General features: G+C 40.8%; 1 protein-coding gene across 1 annotated transcript in view; it reads right to left on the bottom strand.

Annotated features, from left to right (window-relative positions):
* Positions 1–17,357, bottom strand: part of TACR3 (tachykinin receptor 3) — a 1,184,508-nt gene that overhangs the window by 581,528 nt on the left and 585,623 nt on the right. Inside the window, exon 2 of the mRNA XM_069241463.1 lies at positions 8,958–9,143. Within this exon, the coding sequence (XP_069097564.1) occupies positions 8,958–9,143 (186 nt within the window). The remainder of the gene's footprint in view (positions 1–8,957; positions 9,144–17,357) is intronic.

Genomic DNA, 17,357 nt, shown 5'->3' with positions numbered 1-17,357 from the left:
AAGTGGGTGGCACAACCAGTGCTGCAGGCCCACTAATAGCATTTAATCTACAGGCCCTAGGCACATATAGTGCACTCTACTAGGGACTTATAAGTAAATTAAATAGCCAATCATGGATAAAACAATCAATAGTACAATTTACACAGAGAGCATATGCACTTCAGCACTGGTTAGCAGTGGTAAAGTGCCCAGAGGTCAAAAGCCAACAACAACAGGTCAGAAAAAATAGGAAGAAGGAGGCAAAAAGTTTGGTGATGACCCCGTCAAAAAGCCAGGTTCAACAGAATTGTTGACTGGTTTATCCATGATTGGCATATTTGATTTACTGGTATGTCCCTAGTACAGTGCACTTGAGGTGCCCAGGGCCTGTAAATCAAATGCTAATAGTGGGCCTGCAGCACTGGTTGTGCCACACACATTAGTTGCCCTGAAACATGGCTCAGACTTGCCACTGCTGTGTCTGTGTGCAGTTGTAAACTGCCAATTCGCCTTAGCAAGTGTACCCACTTGCCAGGCCTAAACCTTTCCTTTTCTTACATGTAAGACACCCCTAAGGTAGGCCCTATGTAGCCACATGGACAGGGTGCAGTGTATGTTTAAAGTAGGACATCACCCTGCTGCTGCAGGAGAATAATACTGTATAAAGAACATATTGTTCTAAAAACTGAACTGTTTTTAAGACAATGCTCTTGGACACTTTGCTTGTTTCAGTGCTAAAAAATGTGCAATATTTTTCGGTGGACCGTTGTTCAATGATCTCCCCTCTACTTAGTAATCAAGTTTCTTGCAGACATGCGCCAAAGAATATTTGATTCTGTAAAGGATACCATCAAGCTAGCTCAATGAGTTAAGATACAAATTAGCAGTGACCTAAAGGCTAAAGAGTTTTAATGTTAGTCAGTCAGCCTCAGCCTACCAACCGTCCAAATTCAGTAAATTGACCAGCAGTAAACTGGGCAGAGGTAATATATGCTATTTACAGTGCACAAAAGCAACTACATGTAAGATGAAACACACTATAACACATTTACTAAACAAAGTTATTATTAGCAGGGTCTGCATGATTCTCTACCTTTTCAGATTATTCTCAAAGAACCAGAGTTGGATGTACTCCTGCATCACCAATATTGAGATACCAGCCAGGAAACCAAAATTAAACAGTGCCATGTTACAGCCATCATTCAGCAACAAATATATACAAACAATATATGAATCCAAAGAGAGTGTTAAATTTTAAACTATTAAATCTCTATTCTGTTAATTAATCCATTCACATCTACTTGCGCTACTATGTTTAGTATGCTGTGATTTTGGTTTAACCAAATGTTACAACTCTTTAATTAATCTTGACTGTTGTAAGCCCATGGTATATCTGGAACCCCATCCACTCTGAAGTTTACTTAGGTGAGGATATGTATTTTATGTATTCATTATTATTTATTCAACAAAAAAACACAGGCTGGTAGAAGCCCAGAGCTCCAACATTCCAATGTTGTACTTCACAGCTGTTGCTGTGAAAAAAGGGCTCACACGAGGGGATATTTACCCCCTCGGTCTCCATGAGGGTTTGTTATAGTAATTAAAACATTCTGCTTTCTATGGGCGGAATGTTCTAATTGCTTTATAGCCAGCTGTAGCAGCTATATCAGCCTTTAATGCTGGAGCTGACCTATCATGGCCTGTATAACCTGCTTCGGCAGGCTATATGGCTATAGTAGTATACAGAGGTTTCTCTGTTTCATGGCAGCATCGGACAGCAGATAGAAAAACGTATGGCAATATAGATTTTGGTACACTTTCCACTTTACAGTCATCCATGTTTCTTTATCAATATGCAGTTAATGTTTATTCCAGGTTTCTCCCTGTAAGTTGATGGACACCTCTCAACCACTCATCTAGCCCATGGCCATTCTTGCACAACTCTTAGTTGTCATCCTTCTTTTGGCCAAAAGCAGGATAACTTGGAAATACAAAAGAAGTTGCTTTTTCCTAGAGAATCAATGCCCCAGGTTTCATGAGCATTTAAAATATAGAGTCTACAATTAACCCTTCAAGGGACATGGACTTTTCATCCACACTAGGTGGAATGCTTCATCTTAGAGGGTTGATCCTCACCAGCAAACAAGTTGCTCCACAGGCCCATCTTGAACTGTTTGTTATTCTTGTCCACTAGAACATTGTTAAAAACTTTAAAGCGGATGAGGTGGCAGTTAATTAAGAAACCTACATTATGGAGGCTATTTGTATTCCCCAAGAATACATGCCAAATAGTCATGGGGCATTCCTCAGGACCTAGAGGGCGCTTTTTTAACTTGCCTTTAATTATCAATGTAGATGTGGTAAAATTGAAAAAGTGATAGCAAAGTGAGAAGAGATAGCCTGTTGCCAGGTTGCAACAGGCTGCATCTGTAGATACGTAATTCTGAAGAGTTGCATCATAGAAATGCCATTGATTAGAGGTTCTCACATACTACAATCTTTTTATTTGTGCAACATTACCATACTACTGTATGTTTAGGGTAAATACTTGTTTGAATATGTACACATATACCCATCCTTAACTTTATCCTCTAGCACAGCAAATCAACCAAAGAGTATTACCACAAACTCACACAAGGTGTTTGATATTGAGGTCCCCATATTATTGATTCATCTATTTATGAAATTTAAATTGATCCTGAGTCGAAGGTTGTAGTTTAGAACTATATATAAAACTAGCTTAGTTGGAGGGCAGTGTAATAGACTTGATTACTAATTGAAGTGCAACCATATTTCCTGTAGAGAATGCAGGCAGGATCGGGACTTACCTTCTTGCTCCTAAATTCTTACTGTATCTTAATACTACTATTCTAGAACTCTTTCGAGTACCGGAAGTGGGCAATGGCATCATCCCTAAAAAAACATCATTGTATATCACTACATCCAGCGCCATCATGCGCACCTCACATATGTGCACAGCGGTCACATTATTGCACAGTACACATTGATGCAAGCAATAGCAAGAAGTGTCTGTAGCTGCAATATCTGGACAGACTAATTCGATATTGGGACATTGTATGCTTCTTGACTCAGTTATCAAATATCTCTATTGGTTCTGGAAATTAAACCAATTTAATGATACTCTTCTCATGCCGGAATGTGTGAAACAACCTTAGGCGAGGATTATCATAAATCTTGCAATACACTTCATGCAAAGTTTCAGCCTTTTAAACCCTTTATACAGACAAGCAGAGTTTGTCAGATGTATTTGAGGATGCAACCTTGGATGACTAGATTATTTACTTCATTATTAAGGGTGTAGGTAATTTGTGTAATCTGTTTTGGGTACTTGTGAACATGGGTTGTTGGTTGTTGGGGATCAAACCCTACTGAAGCAATTGTGGTTATCTGGTTGTGGAGGACTGAGTCCAAGTTACAGGTTCAGGCTGACAGCATGGAGTGCTAGCCAACTACAGTGTTGAGTTCAGTCCACTGTAAAATGTACCTTGTGTTCTGATGCCTCAAGAACTAAAGTCCTTACGTGCAGCGCATACATCAAGGAGCTGTCAACGGAGATGCAATGTCAGGTCCTGCATTGAGGTGCGTCATGATGAGTCAAGGTCCCTGGAGCTGTCAACTGGAGAATTGATTAAATGTTATAGGGTAACCCATATTATCGTATGGGAGATGTAGGACTTATAATAGTGAAATATGAATTTGAGAGTTTTTCACTACCAGGACATGTAAAACTTAAAAATACATGTCTGACATTTCAAATACAATGCACCATGGCCTATGGGCTGTTTAGGAACAACACTTATTCAAATAAAAAGAACAGTTGATACCCGGCAAAAGGTTTAGTTTGCCAGGTCAAAACGGCAGTTAAAAACTGCATACACATGCTAACACAGCAGGCCTGAGCCATATTTAAAAAGGCTACTTAAGTAAGTGGTACAATAGGTGCAGCAGGCCCACTAGCAGCATTTAATTTAAAGGCCTTGGGAATATTTAGTACCACTGTCCTGGGGACTTACAAACTAAATGTGCCAATTGGGTGTAAGCCAATTTCACCATGTTTAAAGGAAAGAGCACAAGCACTTTAGCACTAATCAGCAGTGGTAAAGTGTGCAGAGTCCTACGGCCAACAACAAAACATGTAGCAAAAACAAGAGGAGTAAGGCAAACAGTCTGGGGAAAGGCCACTCTAAGACTGACAGGTCTAACAATAATTATATAAAATTTCTGGAAAATTAAGCGAAATTATGGGTAATTATGCAAAATGAAAATCTGTTATTTACTACTAAGTTTTAGTGCAAAATACATCTTTGCTTCAATTTGAGACTTGTCATTTTGTGTGAAAAACAAAAGTGCTGAAATAGCAGTCATTCATGTTGTAATTCTTCTGGTTGCTCTTTTCTGATAATTTTGCCGTGAATGGCAGCCCAATTACGCAAAGTGGCGTAATGGTGTCATTTGAGGAATTGTATATGAGGAGCATAATTTCAAATTTCCAAAATAACATAAATTACGCCTGCCTGATTTAGATTTTTCCTGGGACCTTCTCATTATTAATACCACATTTATCTATGGTCAGTTTAAAGATCAATTTCTGTAACTTTAAAAACAGGAGTCTTTTTAGGTTATGTTTGTCACCACTGTACCTTAGTTTGTCAATAAGGGTGAGTCATTCTATGTATGTCCTTTTTCAAGGAAATGCTTCACTATTTAACTTTCTGCATCTAAAGAATTTTCTGCATCGAATGGTCCAATATTCTTGTGCTGATTTTACGTGTCATCAGGTCCACCTATGTCAGCTGGCAAGGACAGGTATCTAGATTTATTAAATTTAATGAAAAAATACAGAAGATTTGATAGAACCTCAACAACATTAAGGCCCTGATTAAAGAGGGCCTACTGCCACTTTAGTGCCACCTTAGCATAATTGTTTTACGCTAGGGTGGTGCTAGGGTGGCGCTAAATTGACCTTTTCCCCCACTGGGTGCAGTGCCACTTTTCAGAAATCTGGCACTAAGAGTGCCCCATCTCTTATTCCCACCCCTTTCAATATAACCATACAATGGTTATCATTCACAACCTTCTAGTTTACAGATCTTTTCAATATACTCAACTTTCTCAAATCACTTCATATGAAGATAATGTCTTCCCTCGTCTTAATCATCGCTCTCTTTGGGAACATTCTCTCATGCCTACTCACCATTGCCAATGACTCCCTAACTCAAGGCTTCTTTTCTGAAGGTCTTCAGACAAGGCAGATCTTCCCGTTCCGAAAGACACTTAGGCCCTCATTACAACCTCGGCGGTCTTCACAGAAGCCTCCCGAGGCTGCGGGCGCCAGAATACCGCCAGTGCTGGCGGTATTTCTGGCTCCCTATTTCGACTTTTTCGCTGGGCCAGCGGAAAAGTTACATCAACATTGCTGCTGGCTCGTAATAGAGCCGGCGGCCATGCTGATGTGCAGCGGGTGCAGCAGCACCCGTCACGCATTTCACTGCCCGAAATTCCGACAGTGAATTGCGCGATTGGGCTATGCCTGGGGGCCCTGCACTGCCCATGCCAAGTCCCCCTTACCGCCAGACTTTCCATGGTGGTGTTTACCGCTGTGGCCAGGCTGGCAGTCAGGGACTCATAATCCTCAGGGCAGCAGTGTTTGCACCACTGCCCTGGGGATTATGACTGCCAGGCAAAAGCCTGGCGGTATAGTGGAGGGGCCGGCGGTATGGCCGTGGCCATAGCGCCACGTCATAATAGCTGGTGGAACACCGCCAGTCTGTTGGCAGTATTACCGCCAGATTACCGCTGGCCACCAGGCTCGTAATGAGGCCCTTAGACTAGACCCTAATGACTTGGCTAACCACTAATCTATCACTCACCTAGCATTCACTGGCAAGATTATTGAAAAAAACAGTATGTGTTCAATTCCAAGATAAAATTAATGCTCTCTATCAGTATGGCTTCAGAGCACAGAGACCTCTACCTTGCACATCATAGACAATGTCTGCTCACTACAGAAAAGGATGACCCCTGCCTCCTAATATTGCTGGACACAGTCAACCATCCCGCCATAATATGTATCAGGGAGTCTTCACTGAGACTCACTGGTTATGGTGATGCTGATTTCCTTCAATAACACTAAAGGTGATGGGAGGAAAGCTTGCAGTAAGTCTAGACAATGCAATTACTCTGAGTAGCATACTAAGCAATCTTTCTTTTGCCCACCATTACTCCTCTGTTTGAACCCAGCCATATGCAAATCATTATTGATCCGGCTCCAATACGAACAGTCCAGCCCAACCTGCCAGGTCCGGTCCTCCCTGAACTGGAATACAAGTCACTCAAGACCAGTTTCATTCTGGTTTGGGTTTGTCAGTTGGGTGTAGCTTGGTTCCAGTGGCACAGTGAGCACAGGATCCACATGAGTGATATATTAAATACAAAAAAGGTGAAGGGAGAAATGCTTGCAATAAGTTTAACCACTGGCAAGCACTTAGGGTAGCATTTAAACCCATTGTTCTTTTGCCCACATTGCCCACATTGCCTCCTCGGTTTGGAGCCAACCACATGCAAATCAATCTTGACGCTGCTCAGGTAGGAACAGTCCAGTCCAAACTGCTATGCAATATCTTTCCTGAACTGGAACACAAGCAACAGGAGGCTGGTTTTGGCCTTATTGGGGCTTGTCAGTTTCGTGTAGCTTGGTTTCAGTGAAACAGTGAGAATGGGACTCATATGTGGCCAAACCTTTACTACTTCAGCAGTATATTAGGCACACAAAAGGTGAAGAAGGTATGCTTGCAATAAGGCAAATCACTGTCAATTGTTTGGGGGAGAATTCCAACCAATTGTAGTTTTTCCCACCATGCCACTTCAGTTTGGACCCCGCCATATTGAAATGATTGTTAACCCTAATCCAATAGGCCTAGTTCAGCTTGAATGCCTGAATTCCTCTGAACACCTTTTGTGTTTTTGATGTAAAACTCTAAGTGGCAAAGGTATGCCAAGATATGGGTTCCGTGTTCACTGTGCAACTAGGGGCAAGCTATACTAGACAGACAAGTATGTCAGGATTCAAAGGTTATGTCCTCTGTAACCCTGATGGACTGCTAACCCCACAATCAGGCCCAGAATTGTTGTTATTTGCCAGGAACAAGAAACGAGAGACAGTACAAACTTGGCTCACTAATATGAGCATTGAGGACTTGAGCTCAGCTTTCACAAAATGCAAATGTACTTGAATTCACCCACTTCACCAACCTCACTATCGAGAAACCAATTGCCAAAAAAACAAAAAAGCATGGTACGTGCTCACTCTTGTAAAGAAAGTGAAACAGTCTTTCAGAAAGTGACTTCAGAAATGCTGTTCAAGCCCTCACACTCTAATAACGAGATTGAATCCATAGCCTACCAGATTCCACAATGGCACCCCTTTAGAGAATCATACACACCACAGCATGTCATCCATGAATTGAAGAAATATGATCATATCACCCTCATCTTAATAGGACTCTATTGGTTCCGCTTGGCTGGCTTTCACCATCTTCAAAAACAGCTGTGCTGTTTTCAAAGCCCATCCTCACAAGCAGCCCTGTTTATCGGGTAGACAAGCTCACCATCTCTGGTGGTTTTTGCCACACCTGCAGCAGGACACCACCATAATTCAGATTAAGAAGTGTAAAGAACAAAAAACAAGACAGCAGATCCTTTTCATGTATCGCATCCAGGAGCTGTAACAATATCGCCATATGCCATTCTTCACCATTTCTATGTTGCCAAGCATTCCCTGGCAGTCTACTCTAGTGACTGAGAAGGCCAGGTTTTTCTGCTTGACATTTTGCCCACAAGCGTGCCTGAAATTCTTCAGGCCCAAACCTCGAATCCCCTCTTCACTGTATCACAGCTTATTCTTCTTCTGCTCTGGATCATCTAGGTGTGGTTACGGAACAAACACAATTAGCATTTTTTGGTTAGTGTTTCATGCCTTTTCATCGGGCTGATTGCTGGATAGCATCTCTGACTCACTAATTCAGAAAATGATGGCCCAGTCTACAAGGTAAAATGTAGATAGATGCCTGGTGAAGTTGGTTCCTGATTCAGCTCTCTACAAATTCTTCCTTCCTGTATCCTTCCAGGTTCTCAAGGAGATCCAAAGATGTTGTGCCCTGACAACACATCAGTATCCCCCGCACATAGATCAGAATTACCAGTTGTTTCCTGCAATTGCTTCAAAGTCTCTTGCAGTTGGGCTAGGTCCACCTTATTGATCTTCTCCGCTGCATCAACAAGTATAAAATGTTCTAACATCACCCACAGAGTGGTCTGCAGCTATCCGTGGTCCATTGAGACACTACAAGCATCCTGAAGAGGACACCGAATTAATCCAACTGGAAGAAAAGGTGTGTATCAAAAGTGTAAACCTGGTTTTAGTTAGTATGGGCAATATCATAATTTGATATTTTGTCCATAAACCCAACACTTCTCTGAGCATTTCTCGTTTCACATTTCACAGTTGGGAACATGTTTTTATGTTAGGTGAACCCTATGTTCTCATCTACTTACACATGCTATCTTTCCAGAAAGCTAAAATACCATGTGGACCTTAAAATGATACACATATTTGACTACTTTGACTAAATGTAAACATTTGATCCATTTATTGACAGGGAATTGGTTATTGTTTTTTTACAAAGTTCACACTGGACAGCATTACAAAGAATAACTACCACCATATAAAAAAGCCGTAAGTATGAATACCAGGTAGTTATAGAGCAGTTGTCTTTTTCTGTCCATAGATTCACTGTAAAATGCCTTTAATATTCGGACTCTAGTGCTTAATTACCAGTAAATTAAAATGCAATATTTGCACAAATGCAATTAGATCAAAGATTAATTCGATGTTTGCTGTATGTATTCATCGGTACAATTAATTTATTCAAAAGCATTCATATTTTAAAACAACGTACGTGAACTGTTTGTCATCTCCAGGCCACGCTACCAAGCAAAGAGTTCTGCCAGGCAGCACCTTGGTCTTTGAGTAAAGACATTGAGGAAATGCCAGCAAGAAGGCCAGAATCCAGATACTTCCGATCACCACCTTAGTGGACGTAGCAGATAGTCTGGGTTTCAAGGGATCGATGATGGCCATGTATCTGAAATGAAAAAGCGCTCATGAATGTTGCAGTAGGTCACAAGAATTAGGATCTACACAAAAAAACTTTTCCAGGACTGTCGAGTACATAGTAACATAGTACAAGCACAGGTCTTATATCATTGGCACGTGGAAAAAAATATTTAAAATAAGAGACTATATTTCACCAGACAACAATTGGGGCAAACCCATCAAGTAGGGCTGATAGAAAATGGAAGGGGTCCTAATTTCACATCAATATGATTCTTTACACTTTGATACAGAAAAACAACAATCTTGCCATGTATGTAGAATTCTACTGAAGAAAGTGCGTTTGCTTGATTTGAATCCTTTCTGCAGTTCTTTGGAAATTACCTTTTAAAAAGTGTTCTAGTCTGGGCTTGAAGAGTTTACATTTTAGATATATCTGAAGACTTATCACAGTAAGCGTGCACTGTCTGCCTGTTTGCGCCGCAGCGTTCCTTAATTAGGGTGACGGTTGTAAAAAGTGACGGTGCTGCCTATAACCGATAATGTGCTGACCTTGGGGGAAGCGCCTTAGTGAAAGACAGGCCAGCTGTGCAGCCTCTTACAGATCAGGTGGCACCCGGCCTGCACTTTCAAGAGGAAAAGAGTCCACAATGGACTGTGTTGGGCGGAGTCCTCATTCCCTTCCTCCAGAGCGGCATCCACCTGGGGCACAGTGACTGTGCACCACCTTTTTTTAATGCACAGAGTGCCTCCTGATGGACTCTTTGCCTCTGCACCTGTGTCGGTAATATGGTGCGGTTGCGAGGCAAAATATTTCTCTCATTAGAAAGGGGCCATACATGCAAAGGATGGAATGCCCCTTTTAAGATCGTAATGGGCCTATATGTATGCTGTCCGTATCTGTGTTAAAGAACGGCTTGCGCAAGTGTCTGCGGCCACCTTCTGTAATAATGCCAGAGTGCCCCGGAGAGGAGAAAACAGGCACATATGCCCGCTGGCCCCTCGGGCACGTTATGTAATACAGCCCCTGGTCTATTTATTTGTGGATACTCACGTTTTCGAACGATGATCGATTTGTGAATCCACACAAGATTTGCGAATCAAAATAAAAATCAGAGGCACACAATTAAGTGATGAACCTTTTTCTACCACCATCTATTCCTGATTTGCGAATCTGGCCTCAGATTTGTGAATTTGTGACAATCTGTTTGGCAAGCTTTTAAAAAAATTGGTGATTCCCACTACCAAACAGGTGCACCGAGCACCGTGTTGGGAAAAATAAAGTAAAAAACAGACATAAGGTACGGGGAAGAGCTAACCTTGACCTCAAGGCTGAAATGAGGGGCACCAAAGGGACCACTATGGCAATATAAAATATACACAATTTTAACACAGGAAAACATATGTATGGCTCCAGGCAGGGCACGATGGATGCACAGGTTATGGATAATTTACAGAGCCATCACTGCAAATTTCTATGTTTTTTTTTAGTTTGTTTTGGAACCATTACTGCACTTTAAATGTGTTTTTTCAGTGTATTACCAAAGTAGATCATATTCGGGGCATGGCTGGGCAAAAGTTATAGTTAGCTCAGTGAACTATGACTGGTGATTTTCAGAGATTTTTTTGTTTGAAATGTTAGGGACTGCCTTACAGTTTGGCACAGAGGGTACTGTGTCTCAACAGCAAAGAACCACATTCTCCGCAAAACTGAAGGTCCTCCCTACAATCAGGCAAACCTTACGTATGTCAGTGACAGTCATCCCATCTTCATCGCTGACATAATGCTCCGGTCAGTCGAATGGCAAAAGAGCTGTCAGAGGTTTAACTATTTGACCACATGCCCAATTTAGAGTGGCCAGTTTTTACTTTCTCTTACTGCTGGTGGTAAGGGATTGAAAATTGTTTAAATGAACCACACACCATGATAGAAAATTGCCATGGTGTGGGGTAATATGTTTTTTTTTTTTTTCATAATCACGTATTGAGGTTTGTTTTTATAAAATCTCAAAAAAAACTTCAATGTTTGATGGTAGGCCATTCATTACATTTTTACCTCTTTGAAAGGAAACGCTAGGGCAGCGGTTCCTGTCGGTGGATAGAGTTGTCCACTGGGCCACCAGACACCTCTACATTCAGAGGATGTGTACTCCAAACTAAATCAGGGCCCAAGTTTTTATCTTATTTTAACATCTAACTACAATATCACTTTAACCTTTCATAACATACGCGAAGATGCTATAATTATACTGTCACTTTACCTTTGTTTATATATATTCGCTATGCACAGCTAATTACTCCACATATTCTATCATTGATGACACCTTCTTTTATATTATCACTGCAACATTTGCAATAAAATTATTGATGAGAAAGCTGTACATGATGAGGGCGTGAGTTATAGTAACCTTAGGGCGTGAGTAATAGTTACTTGAACTATAATTGCTGAGTTTTTAGATGGAATTGTATGAGTAAATTCAGAACCTAACTATAACGTCCCTGTATCCTTTGTTTTATTTTTCTAACACTATATATATATATACATATATATATATATATATATATATATATATATATATATATATATATATATATATATATATATATACATATATATAGCTATATATTTGACAATTCAAAAGAGTGAGATCACATTTCAATATGAGCCTTAAACATTTGAAGTTTACAAACATTATAGGAGGGAAATGATCACAGACACTCATGGAATAGAACCCTCAACCTCCAGTGGGAGGGTCTGAGACCTTGACCATTAGGCCATAGTTTTTTTTTTTTTACTTTCATTTTGTGCCCTTTACGGGCTATCTGGTCCCGCAGGGATAGCCTCAAGGCCTCCCCGCAGTCCCTGCTGATTGTTTCTTTTAATTTTGTTTTTGCCCTTTACAGACTATCTGGGACTGCGGCGGGAGCCTCAAGATCTCCACCGCGGTCCCAGCCAGCTTCCACCTCTTCTGTGATCCCGCATTGCTCCAGCAAGCAAGGAGCTGCTTTTAATAGCAGCTCCCTGCTTGCTGGAGCAATGGTTTCATCTGTCTTCCCTGCAGGCACCCTAGGACATAACAGGAGCTGGCTCTGGTGGGTGGCGATACCCAGGGCCATCGGTGCCTCCTCAAGGGCGGGGTGCTCAGCCCCCCTCCAATGTGGAAATAGCCCCGGGGAGGTGGTGGTCCAAAACAGACCTCCTTTGCTTTTTTTGCTATTTGCTCAGGGGAGATGGCGGTTCAGGGAGGCTGCCAGGGGGGCACACGCCCTGCACCATATTAGTTAAAAGCCCCGGGAAGGCTGTTTTCCCCAGAGCTGCAGGCAGCTGGCCCCTTCATTTTATATAATGGAAGTCCAGGGGAGGTGGTGGTCCTCGGGGCTGCCGGTGGGCCACATGCCCCCACCCTCATTGCAATGAACAATGCCCCAGGGCCCACCCTGGGGCTTTACAATTACAACATGCAGCAGCCCACGCTTCTTTTTTTACAATTATTTTCACCAGATCTACCGCAAATTGTGGCAAAGATTTTTTTTAAATATGTTTTTAGCCCTGGGGGGTCCCTTGTGGACAAAAGAGATAAGGGGTCAGGGTGTCCATACCTTGGCCACTTTTCTTTATTCTTAACCTTTGTTCTGGGACTAGGCTGAAGCCAAGTCCCAACATGGCTGCCAACACTTGAAGTGTTGGCAGTCAATCATATCTCAGCACAAGATCGGGATGGGTCACAAATCCTTTGTGTCCCTAGATATACACATTTGGATTTCCTTTAATTTCTCAAACACTACTGAATAGAGTTACACCAAATAACAAAAAGGGCCTTTCTGGAGCAGGAGTTACCTTTCTACCAAATTTGGTGTAATTCCATGCAGTAGGTTGGGCGCCATCAGTGTTCAAAATACCTATAGAAAAATGAATGGGGAAAACATGTTTTGGGACCCACTCCCTTTTTTTCTTGGCCTCCGTATCACCCCTAACCTTTCCAGACAACAGCTTAAATGAGTATTGTATTTCGTCTTGGAAACTTTTGTGAAGATTTATCAAACAGCACCAAAGTTAGTAGCAAAACAAAATACGCTCTTTCTATAGAAACTAGGTCCTAACTATATGTAGCTAGCGGTGACTGCCATTAGGCAATATACACATATATATTTAGGTATACACATGTATATTCCCCATTAATAGTATAGTTTTTTACTGAGCAAACTATACCTTCAGCCCCGAAAGTAGACTGCTTGTAACCTCACATATTACATCACTCATGACTTGTTAAATGACATCATTGATGACATTACTGGTAAGATCTAAAATTACACCATTTATGATATTGCTGAGAAGACCATGCAGCACAGAGTTATATAGGACCTAATTCACAAAGTTGAAGGATCCAACTCATAACAGTAAACTTAGACTTGAAGTCTAAGTTTCCCATTCTGAATCAGCCCTGTGTGCACATGCATGGATCTATAGCATGGAAATAGCATATGCCCTGGAGACAAGAATGACTATGCATGTTGAAAGTTATGTGGTGTTCCATTTACTAATAACTGAAGTTTGGAGTGCCAGGATTACTCTCTGTTAAACAAGATAAAGTCTCAATGCACCTAATGTGGTTTGCAGAGATATGTTGGAAAGCAGGATGAGGCTTACAGCCAACGCTTGTTCCCAAATGTCAGTGAGAAAAGACAGAGATTCTTTTCATAGTAGATAGTCCAACTGTGCATGTGTGGGCATGTGCTCATACTGAATAGTGGTAATGCAGTACTATAGACACATTCTATATAGCAAGGATGTTTATAAAATGTGGATGTTTATTTGCACAACTTTGGTGAAGAATTTGAGGCATTGGAGCTGTATAATGTAGAATGCAGGTGTATCCTACTAGGAGGTATTTATCTGTCATCGGTATAGTAACCATGGCTGTAAGGCTTAATGCAACTGTGCCCTTCACTGGAACGTGTTTACTGTATCTTGCTAACCTGTTGAGTGTAGTCCATAGGGCCGCAAAAAAAGTGTCCTTACAGTGGTAAATAGATACCACTTAAAATTGTGGGTCAGGTGAAATATTAAAGTGGCTTTAGGTGAGTAAAAAATTGTCCACTCCTGTAGTGTGTTGAATTATTTCTAGACCAAACCCTACAGGACGCTGGCAAAATGTCTGATGACATCATGAGTAATGTCACCAGTGATGTAATTTGAGATGTCTTCAGTGATGTCTTCAATGATAATGTCATGAGTGATGTAATATGTGAGGTCATAAACTGTGTATGGCAGGTGAGCAAGTGATAACTCAGTAAACTATGCTTGGTGAAATTCAGTATTTTTGTGTTTGAAAACTAAAGGGCCTAATTCACAAAGGGCCTCGGCAGTTGTGGCGGACCTCAGTACTGCAGTTTCCCGTTGTGGAGGTGCCACCACAAGTGTGGGACCCCCACCACGACTGCAGGACCTCTGCTGTGACTACACAGGCCCTTTGTGAAACAGGCCCATAGTTTTTATAACATTACAAGACCTAACTATGATGCCACTTTAACTTTTGTTTTTTCAATGAATTTCCAGGTGTTTTAACCTAAAGTAAGATATTATTTCCATACCTAACTATAATGTAACTTTAACCATTGTTTTTTCTGCAAATGGTTGCGCTTTTTTGTATCATTTTGACCAGACACCATCCCTGGGCAAAGCTTATGACCATGCACAGGAGGGGATCGGAAGCACAAACTGGTCTGCCACCAGGCTCGGCTCCCAACCACCTTGCAGGTAGCCAACACCCTGTTGCCAGACAAGCCCTGACAGACACCAACCCAAATTAATTTCAAAATTTGTTTTTCAAGGTACCTCAGTTTTCCTGCAATACCACTGCACAAAAGGCACTCCAAGGTTCTGCAAGGCAGCACAATCTTCCCTTTTTAATGCTTGCATGGTCTGCCACCGGCAAACACAGGAGGGCTGCATTTGGTCTGCAGGATTTCAACAGGACCTCATGGAAGGTCTTGCTGGGTCCCATGAGAGAACTGTAGGACCCAGAGCATGATTTATTTTTTTAATATAACCCCAGGAGAACCAGTGGGTTGAGGTACCCTTACCCTGCTCTCTTATACCTTATCTATTTGTTCAAAACTCAGAGAGGAGAACCAAGTCCTGGAGTCCTTAAACAGAAGCAGCAACATTTCTGTTAGTGTTGCAGTCGACTAAAAGAATTTGCCCAGTACTGTGGCACTGGTCCCGCGGTACTGATAATTTGTGGTACTGCCCTGATATCAATATATTTCAAAGACTTATTTGTCAAACAAGGCTGAACACATTTTCACCAGATAACAAAAAATGCACTTTCTGAGTAAAGATCTAGTTTTCTGCCAAATTTGACATATTTCTATCCAGTCTTTTTTCTGAAGAACTTTCCAAAATTGTTATGGGGAACTGTGTGTATATATATACATATACACATATATAAAAAAATATTACAATTTTAATATTAGGATACAGCTAAGTGAATGAGAAGCTGGGCAGGCTGACAAAAGAGATGTGGAAAAGTGAAGCTGTACCTATGCAGATTTCTCTCTTTAACTAATGTTAGCCCCTTTAAAATACATTATGTGTCAAATTGCTAAAAACCCACACCTCCACTCACACTTTTAACTCTCTTTCTACATGCCTGCATTAACATCACAATGCTCATTTACTTCAGCCTGCTGACCAGGAAAGGAATTTAATTCAACAGCTCCCATCCCAGCAAGATGGTGTTCAAGAGTCCCTCACTTTTTTCTTGAATGCAAAATGTTAGCATTCTATAACACTAACCTTAATTTCTAAGACAAAAAGAGACACCTAATTTCTTTGTTTACTGCAGTATTCTTCGAAGGAAATGTTTCAGTGTTTTAAGCTTTGATCTCATTAAATGGCATTCAAATGTGCCACACTTTGTCACGATTGAGAACATTTAGGCTCTAGTAGCTCATTAAAACACTGTTGAAAACTACGGTCGGTTATTAGGGGGTTAACTGACAGACTGATGCTGGTTTCAGAAGTATGTTTCACTCAATATGTCACAATGATTTACTAAAGTGGAGGAGAAAGGGATTTGAGAACTGATAGCAAATGTGCCCATATTTTAGCTTTCTAGAGAAATAACCATATTTTCATGACAAAGTGAACCACCTTATTTTGTTAACAGCTGCTGTTAGAAGTACAAGTTATACTCAGAATATCAGACCTTATTTTCACATGGCTGAGGAATACAGTATAAACATATTACAACATGGTCTCATTTTAGTTTCTGGAGAACTTTCAATAGCCTCTTTGAGAAAGTCTTTAGAGGAAACAGTTTTCTCTCAAACATGGTTTATCAAATCCAAGCAGAGGGTCAGCATTTTTCACACAGTACAATCACTTGAGAACTTACCAAAATTCATAAAATCAGTATAACACCACTAACAAATGATTTATAACTACATTCTGTTATCACCCTTCACACATTCGACTTTTTTGGCCACATCAAAATGGGTCTTCACTACATGCATTTCATTGGGAACTATGTCCCTGAGTCCTGTAATGACTGCCACAACCTGTGGTCCATTTGGGATCCCCCTCCATCATACCCCTTAAGGCCAAGGTGTGCTCACCATGATTATTTCTGCGATTTTTTACATTCATTCTTCAGAACACAGGAAACAAGTCTCCAGTGCTTGTAACAGCTGCCACAACATATTATTCAGTTTGTGGCCAGGCAACCAAGATACATTAGTCCCTTTAAACTGGCTAATTGGAGCATATTTGGACACCAACAGTCCAGACACATCTAGATCCGTAATCCCTTCATATTCAACCTGTGCCGCTATTTACATGTTAATTTCTTGAAAATTGCTGAACAAATTTACATAAATCAAACAGATTTATACATCAATTATGAGTATAAGATGGTCTATTGATAATTGTAATGTGAATACCCCATTAGATATATCAGTAAATGAGTTAATAACTAAATAAATACAACAAGCTAAAGATTTTTTCATGAATTAGTTTGGTGTGAATTGATAAGAAACCTCTTCCAAGCTGGATTATTAAAGTGTTCAAAGGGGAAGAGATTGCTGTCCTCACATAATTGAAGGTTTTTCAAATTTATAACCAGAGCCACTGTAATTATAAATGTCCTCAATTGCTGGGTAATACACCAAATGTTGCATAATTTCAAGAAAAATAGTTTCTAGTTGAAATGGATTAAAAGGTTCTAAAACTGCTACAGTGACA

The sequence above is a fragment of the Pleurodeles waltl genome, chromosome 1_2 (genome assembly GCF_031143425.1).
Source record: "Pleurodeles waltl isolate 20211129_DDA chromosome 1_2, aPleWal1.hap1.20221129, whole genome shotgun sequence".
NCBI classification, from domain to species: domain Eukaryota; kingdom Metazoa; phylum Chordata; class Amphibia; order Caudata; family Salamandridae; genus Pleurodeles; species Pleurodeles waltl.
Note: the sequence above shows the minus strand (reverse complement) of the source record. Positions and strands in the feature narration are given on the sequence as shown.